At 48.5% G+C, this 7852-nt stretch overlaps 1 protein-coding gene and 1 pseudogene across 1 annotated transcript; both read right to left on the bottom strand.

Moving 5' to 3' along the window:
* Nucleotides 1-1039: 1039 nt before the first annotated feature.
* Nucleotides 1040-7394, bottom strand: PLA2G2D (phospholipase A2 group IID). The gene is made up of 4 exons (XM_006924491.1): nucleotides 7338-7394; nucleotides 4281-4425; nucleotides 3462-3568; nucleotides 1040-2088 (listed from the first exon to the last, which is right to left on the bottom strand). The coding sequence occupies exons 1-4, from the start codon at nucleotides 7375-7377 to the stop codon at nucleotides 1934-1936; spliced, it is 447 nt and encodes a 148-aa protein (XP_006924553.1). The 5' UTR covers nucleotides 7378-7394; the 3' UTR covers nucleotides 1040-1933.
* Nucleotides 4896-5014, bottom strand: LOC112473026 (annotated as a pseudogene).
* Nucleotides 7395-7852: the final 458 nt, after the last annotated feature.

Below are 7852 nucleotides of genomic sequence, written 5' to 3'. Positions count from 1 at the left end.
TTTAAAGAGGAATGACCACATGCTAGACACTGCGCAAAGAGCCTAATATGCATTCATCTTGTTTAAAAAACTGACCTCATCTTATTTTCCTCTTAATTTAAATTGTATGTCCCACTTAAGGAAATCAAGATTCCTCCCTCACTTAAGGTCACGTGGCTATTCAGTGGTCTAACTGGAATTTGAACTCAGCACCCATAGTTCTTAATTCTTATTACATTGCCTCGAATGAGCCTCTGAGCTCAGGAAAACTGTTTGGTAAGCTGTTTCACATATGCGTGTCACAGGCTGATGATGTGGGTGACTCCAAGTGCCCCATCCCTGCTGCTGAGACATGGCAAATTACATATGAATGACAGATTGTGGATCCTTATATGAAAAAGTTACCCATCCATCCATCCATCCATCCATCCATCCATCCATCCATCCATCCATCCATCCTTTTCTCTAGAAGCCAAGCCTGAGACGAGGATTCTTGTGCAAGTGAAGGGTTTATTGAGGGAGTGTTCTCAGGAGAAACCTGTAAGGGAACAAGGAGAACAGGATGGGCCAGGGGACAAAGCAAGCAGAAGGGTGGTTCCAGATGTTACCCTCAGCCTGATCCCAGGAGGAGCTCTGGGGCATGCAATGTACCACCAGGATGGTCCTGCGTAGAGGCAGAGGGTTGGCAATTATACCCTTTGTGGTGTTATACTTCCTAGTCATTAGTTAGAGGTGGGTAGAGTGGGGGGCTGGGAGGATAGGCAATATGGCTCCCAGCAGATAAGGGCAGAGAATGAGACAGATGTGAGCACTTGGCAGTCAATACATGGCTTAGTTGGCAGTTCGGGGATCTGGGTGGGTCACCAACATCTGCCACAACTTCCATCTATCCATTATGGGCTCATTTGATTCATAAGCATAGTTGAGTACCTACTATGTGGGGGAGCAGAGGAAAGGAACATGAGACAGGCATGGCCCCCATCCTCCGGGGGCTCCAGTCTAGTTGGAGATCAAAGAAGTCCAGGCGATGATATACTACTCAAGATAAAGTTTGGTAAATTATAGCCCCATAAAGTGTTATGAAGGATTTGGAGCTCAGAGGAGGGGGTGAGGCCTCAGAGCTGGGGAGGAATCGGCCGAGGGAGACTTCTGTAAGAAGTAGCCCTTGGACCCTGAAGAGCCCTGGGAGGGCTTAGCCACCTGGATAGGGCAAGTGAAACACTGAGCCAAAGCCTGGAAGCAGAAAAATAGGGATGCCTGGAAGACACGCGACATGGGCTTGTGGGCCCGGAGCAAGAGAAGCAGGGCCTTCCTCCAGCCCTTTCCTTGAGAAGTAATTACTGAGACCCTTCTTGGCACTGTTTTGGGCACTGGCGATGCAAATGAGTCTAAGTCAGGCATGGCTCCTGCCTGCCAGGACCTCCAAGCCTAGTGGAGAGAGGGGTATATCACCAGACAGCGCAGGTCCCAAACTCCTGTGAGAGGCCCTCACCTAGGGTGGTAGAGGGCCACGGGGTTTGAAGAAGAACAGTCATAGGGACAGAAAGATCAGTACTGCCCCGTAGAGAGCCTGCTCCGGCTGTGGCTTGGTCAGTGTATTGGAGAGATGACGCTGGGCCGGGGAGGCCTGCTGAGTGAATGGCAGTGGCAGGGAGAACCTGCCACACCTGCTGTTTTGGCTCAAGCACCATCTCAGGGGCTCCTTCTCCTTGGCTTTTCCTAAAATCTCAACCCACTCACAGAGGAGATAGCCGCTGCCTCGGGAAGATTTAGAAGGCCCAAGAGGCCAGGTAGGTGGTTGGGAAGAGGCTGAGACTCTCTCTCTTCCTGGGAGTGTGTTCGAGGAGCCAGGCTGGTTCGGGGGTTAGCTACTACTGGGACAGGCATGTCAGCAATCCTGCGGGACTTCCAATGGCCAGGGTAGGGGGTGTGGGACAGCCAGGTCAGGCTTCTCCTAGCACATAGGGGTCTTGCCCTTGCAGCGAGATGGCCAGAATTGACGGGTGAAACGCAGCTTCTTCTTGTAACTGCCCAGGTGACGCTGCAAGCAGAAGGCCACCTCCTTGTCACAGGCGCACAGCTCCTGCTCACACCAGCTTCCCTTGTCAGCTGTGGGATGGAAGAGTGGGGAGCTCAGTGTCTTTCTTTTCCTGATACAGAGCCAAGGGTGGGCCTGCGGTCCCCGGAGGGAGCTTCTGAAGGCAGTGCCATTCTTGCCCAGCTTTAGAGTACCCTTCCCAGCTACTTCGATTCTAGCTGTGTGACCTTGGGCACGTACCATGACCTCCCCACGTGGCATTGCACCTTTATTTATTTACTCATCCATTCAATGAACAGTTGAGCCCTATCTAGTGGCAGGCCTGGGGGGAATAGGACTGAACACAGTGGACCTGTGAAGTTCACACTCCATGGGAGTGGCACAGATGAGAAGCACAGAAATGAATATATTACAAACTGTGCTACATGGAAGCAAGGAATGATGCCAGGGCTACGAGATGATAAAACAGTGAGAAAAGAGCCATTGGAGCTGAGACCGGAAGCGTCTGCTCTCCCTGTGGAAAGCCAGGGTGGAGGAGGGGGAGTATTCTAGGCAGATGGAATAGCATTTGCAAAGACTCTCAGGCAGGAGGGACCACAATGCTTCGGTTGCATTATCTGTAATAAAAAGGGAATGATTATAAAGTGCTGCCTCAGGGAGCTGTCATGGGACTTAAAGTACGAAGGCAAAGCACTCAGCACATAGTAAGTGCTCAATAAATTTTGGCTATTGTTGTTGTTATTATCATTATTAAATTCTAAATTAAAAGGGGCTGCTGTGATGTGAGCATCTAATTCCCAGCCCTTGGACCTGCCACCTTCCTTCGTGCATGGACCCAGGGGCCAGGTGACCTGGGATCCGACCCAGGCTCTGTCATTTTCAGCTGAAACTTCTTCACTCTACTCTCAGTTTCCTGTCCATAAAATGGAGGTTATCGGGGTGGGGCTGCCTCCTGGCTGAGCTACTATGAGAATTAAAAATGATGAAGGTAGCAACAATAATATCAGTAGCCCATGTCATCTATCAAACATGCACTCTGTGACAGGCATCTGTGAGGCTCATTCTGTCTGTTCTCATTTTAATTCTTGAATTAACTTTAGCGGGTAGGATACTGTTGGCATCCTCAGTTTACAGACGAGGATACTGAGGTTCAGAGAGATTGAGCAAACGTGTTCAAGGTTACACAGCTGGGCAGTGGTGGGTCTGGGATCTAAGCTGAGGTCCACCAGGCTTGCAGATCCTACAGGGGCCAAAGCCCCCATTGAACCTCTCCATACTTCCACCCCCATTCCTGCCCTTTCTCCAGAGCCCAGCTGTTGCCACTGGACGTATGAGAAAAACAGAGGTTGAGTAGCTCGTGCATAATCTCACACATATGAAGGCGGTGAGCACCAGAGCTCCCCTCCCCCATCTCTCACTCCAATCCTGAGGCCCAGGCACTCACAGCACTGGATGTCCCCATGGGAAAAGTTGTAGTTGTAATGGTCCGTGTGTAAACGGCAACGATGGTGCCTCAGGTGAGCATAGCAGCAGTCGTGGGCATGGCAGCACCTGGAGGGAGAGGGAGAGGACAGGAGGTGGGGCAGGCAGCAGAGTGCCCGGGTCCTTAGCTGACTCGGCTCTTTGGCAGCCCCCGGCCCCAGGGGAGAAGCTGAGAGCCCACCTTGGAAGAGTCGAGGCCTGCAGGGGTCTAGCCTTCTTGACAGCCTCGCTCGCTAACACGTATTGAGTGCTTCCTAGGTACCAGGCGCCAGCTTTTTAAAATGAATTTTCTCTTAATAGTCATTACCACCCTATGACAAAGGTACTAATATTATCCCCATATTGCAGATGAAGAAATTGAGACTCAGGGAGGTCAAGCCACTTTCCCAAGGTCACACAGCCTGTATGTGGTGGATTAGGAAAGGGACCTGGCTGGCTCTCATCTCTCCTCTGGCCGATTCTCAGGTGAAGATCAGATGAGATAATGACAAAAAAAAGTGGGACTTTTTAAAAACACTGTGCATTGGCAGCAGAGAGTGTGTGTGGGTATTCTAACTAGATTAGGGGTTGGGAGTGGAAGGGGGACCTTCAGAGACTTTAGGGAACCCTCTAGAAGGGAAGCTGCAGGAAGGCCGGGGCTGTATCAGAGCTCAGCAGAGTTCCTAGCACACAATACAAAACAAATTCACAAAATTAATAAATGGATGGAGAGGAAAGGGAAGAGTTCTGGAGTGAAGGCAGGACCAGGCTGGCACTCATGGGGCTGCCTGGGAGGGGTTACCGGTCTGTGGCATCTAGGGGTGGGCCTTTGCCACCGAGGCCGCAGTGACAGCCGTAGAACCAATAGGAGATGATGGGCGTCTTCTCAGTCATTTGTTTGACCATGTCGTTCAGGTTCAGAATCCCGCCTTGGGTTGGACACGCACCTGCCAAGATGCCCAGCAACAAGGAGAGGACATGAGTCTCAGGGGAGGTCAGTGGACCCCAAGCCTGGTACCTCTGCTCCACCTGGACCAAATCAATGACCTTGGATAATAAAATGACAACAACCACTACAGCTATTAAAAATATAATGATAGTGAATGAGAGCTTACTATGGGGTCTTTTCATGTAGTTATTTATTGACTCCATCCATCCCATGAGATAAGTACTATTTTTTTTTTTGATAAATAAACTCTTATTTTGTATCTCCCAGATGTCCAGAAAAGCTGCAGAGGTCATACAAACAGTTCTCATAGAACTTTCCTTTAGTGTCAAAACCATCTTGTATAATTACAGTATATTTATGAAAACGAAGAAACCAACATTAGTATATATATATTTTTTAGGTGATGCAACCTTTGGTTGACCTCACAGATTACAAGGACCTTGTCAGCTTACAATCCCTTATTTTTTATGCCTCCAGCACCTGGTCTTCCTAAATGGTCTCCCATCCAAGTACAAACGAGGCCCAACCCTGCTTAGCTTCCGAGATCAGACGGAATAGGGTTTGTTCAGGATGGCACGGCCGTAGACTCGACATTAGTATAATAAATATTATTTTTACCCCCCGTTTCAGGGATGAGCAGACTGAGGCTCCAGTAACTTGCTCCAGGTCATAGTGGCTGGTAAATGGAAGAGCCAAGGTCAAAATCCAAGGCGGTTTGGTTCTATTCTCGGTCCCCGGGCATCGAGGTCCCATTCGGTAAGAGAAAGAGGCACCCTGTGTCTTACACCCTCCCAGCCCGACACCACATGTGGTGGAGAAATCCATGCATTCAAGAGCGCACCTGATTCTTCTGGGAAGCAGTGTGATTTAGAAATCAATAATTTTCATGGATATTTTTCATTTCAGTCATAAAAGCTTCTGGTTAGAATTGATAAGGGGAATTTATTTTATTGGGAGAGAGGAATGCGTTCTGATGAGTTGGGAGAAATGAAATTATATTAAGTCAGTGAATTCAGGAGAGTTTGGGAGGAGCAGACAAAATAAGAAGGGGACTGAAATGTAGCTGTGTGCAACCTCTGCAGAGGGTTCAAGGGCACAGATGGGGCTCATAATCTCAGGGAGACGGGGCTGGGTAGGTGCCTTCGGCGATCCGAGCTATAGAGCTCCCTAACCCCCACGCAAATGACGTTATAATGAAAGCTCCTCATGCAAATGAATTAAACAGTGAACTAGAAGGGGTTGGGGTGGGAACAGCGGGACTGTGAGGGACTCGTGCAGCGGACCCAGGGTGAGATCACCCTTGGTGGCCTTGGGCTGCAGCTGAAAGTGACAGGTGGTGTTCATTACTTGAAAACCTGTTGTGTCCCCAGTGTGTCCCCTCCATGTGTGAGGATCCACGTAGCCACTTCTGTATGACATGGTGGCTCTAGCTATACTGATGTTAAAGAGAAAATTTGTAAGCTTGGACTGGGCTGATGAATGATCCCAGGTCCTCTGGAATCCCGGATTCGGTGATAAGGACCCTGAAGGTAACCCTCTGCAGGGAGAGTGACATCCACCTCTTGGGCCAAGCAGGGATCTGAATTCAGAATCTTGCCTTTTTTGGCATACTTCCATCCCTCATTCTGCCCTAAATCTACCCCTTCCAATTTCAGCTTGGAAATACACACACAAACCAATTCATGCCTGAACGATGCAGCTCTCCCTTGCCAGGCAAGTCATAGAAACAGCTTTGATTCAGGATGCCTTTGGGTGGTCTTATTTATTACAGTTTTATAGAGAGGTGAACCCAGCCCTGAGAAATTGAGGAGTTCAATCGGTGGCTACGAGGGCTTCGGTGAACTGGCTTAGCTTGTCAGCAATTCTCGTCTGGTAGCTTTCTCCATCCTCATCTGCTACTGAGGGGGGTGGAGCCCCTCCTTCCAAGAGTTCCCCACAGTGGTGGGAGGCAACGCTGCTACCACCTGGGGCGCATGTTGTGTATTAAGCTATTGCTTCTTACTGTGACTTACACTTGCTAAACATTGTATATGTTTTGTCATTAGAGTCTTTCTAAAAACTCTATGAAGAGGGTGCTATTGTACCCACTTTACAGATGAGGATAGAGGGAGAGGGTGGCTTGGCCGAGATCGTACTGCCAGGAGATGGCGGGGCCAGAGTCTGAATCAAGTTCATCTATGTATTTTCTCTCTACATTGTATTGCCTCTTCACATCTAAGAGATAAATTTCTGTAGCTCGATTGCAATTTTCCTAATGATTTTCACTGTAACCCTGGAAATATGTTCCTCTCAAGAACTTGGGAGTCCCAAGGTAACATATGACCCCATCTAAAAATGTATCCTTTCTAAGATCACGTATTTTGAGACGGTCAAGAAACAAAAATACCAGTTTACAAGCAACCACATTTTTATAATTGACTCACTAAAATCAAAGAGAAATTGCCCATCTCCCGATGGTCCACAGAACCCTCTTCCCAGGTTCAGCGGAGATGATGAGCATGAATGGGTTCTAAAAATAGAGTACTGTCTCTATGTGAATGATTGTTATCATTCGGTCAAAGGGACAGGTGGGAGCAGAGTGAGGTGGGGAGGTCCCTTTTTGTAATTTCTGTTCAAAGTACCATAGGTATCAACTCAGCAGTTCCCTGGGTTCTGAACCTATAGTTTCTGACCTTCACAGCAGTCCAGAAACATGCCACTCAGCTTGGCCACCCAGAGCTTTCTGACCAGAGCCACTGTTCGAGGGGACTGGAAGCCACTGATGGTTCCTCACCAGAGGCAGAAGGGTTGGGGGGGGCCTGAGGGGCCAGGGCAGTGGGGATCGGAGCAGCAGCTCCGTCTAAGAAAGAAATATAGGGCCTATGCACATCCCTCCTCCCCTTCCCAGCCGTGGGTCCTATCCGCACTCACCAGCAAACACCACCAGCATGCACAACTGGAGAAGCTCCATGATCCCAGCCCAGAGCAGTGGAAGCAGCTGCCAGAAGTCCCCTTCACACAGGCAACCCCTCATATAAGATGCACCTGACCCGGCCGAGCCTGCCCGTGCCCACACCCCCTCAGCTCCAGATCACCCGTACTACTTCTGTTTCCTCTTTTCTAACATGAGGGAATTTTATTTTATTTTTCATATCTTTTTAAAAACTTTTTGAATGCAAAAGAAACTTTCAGTGCAGAAAATTTGGAAAATATAAGCGATAAGAAGAAATTGAAAATCACCTGTTGAATGTATTAAGCACCGTTAAATGTTTGGTGTATGTCTTTCTGGTTCTGCTGCCATATATATCTTCATGCTTTTTCCTATCCAAATTAGGGAAACATTATTGATGGTCCTTTGCAGTGCTCTGAAGCCTGTCTTTTCACTTAGCAATATAACTTGAACATATTTCTGTGTCGTTAAATATTTTTCTGCAGTAACATTTTGA

The sequence above is a fragment of the Pteropus alecto genome, unplaced genomic scaffold (assembly GCF_000325575.1).
Source record: "Pteropus alecto unplaced genomic scaffold, ASM32557v1 scaffold39, whole genome shotgun sequence".
In the NCBI taxonomy this organism is placed as follows: Eukaryota; Metazoa; Chordata; class Mammalia; order Chiroptera; family Pteropodidae; genus Pteropus; species Pteropus alecto.
This window is presented reverse-complemented; position numbering and strand designations above follow the sequence as displayed.

Bases quoted from the DNA above. Each gene is read 5' to 3' on its own strand.
- PLA2G2D (XM_006924491.1), bottom strand. From the start codon at position 7,377: ATGGAGCTTCTCCAGTTGTGCATGCTGGTGGTGTTTGCTG. The intron at 4,426-7,337 runs GTGAGTGCGGAT...GCATCTTGGCAG, and splicing joins CATGCTGGTGGTGTTTGCTG to GTGCGTGTCCAACCCAAGGC. The intron at 2,089-3,461 runs GTGAGTGCCTGG...TCCATCCCACAG, and splicing joins CCATGGGGACATCCAGTGCT to CTGACAAGGGAAGCTGGTGT.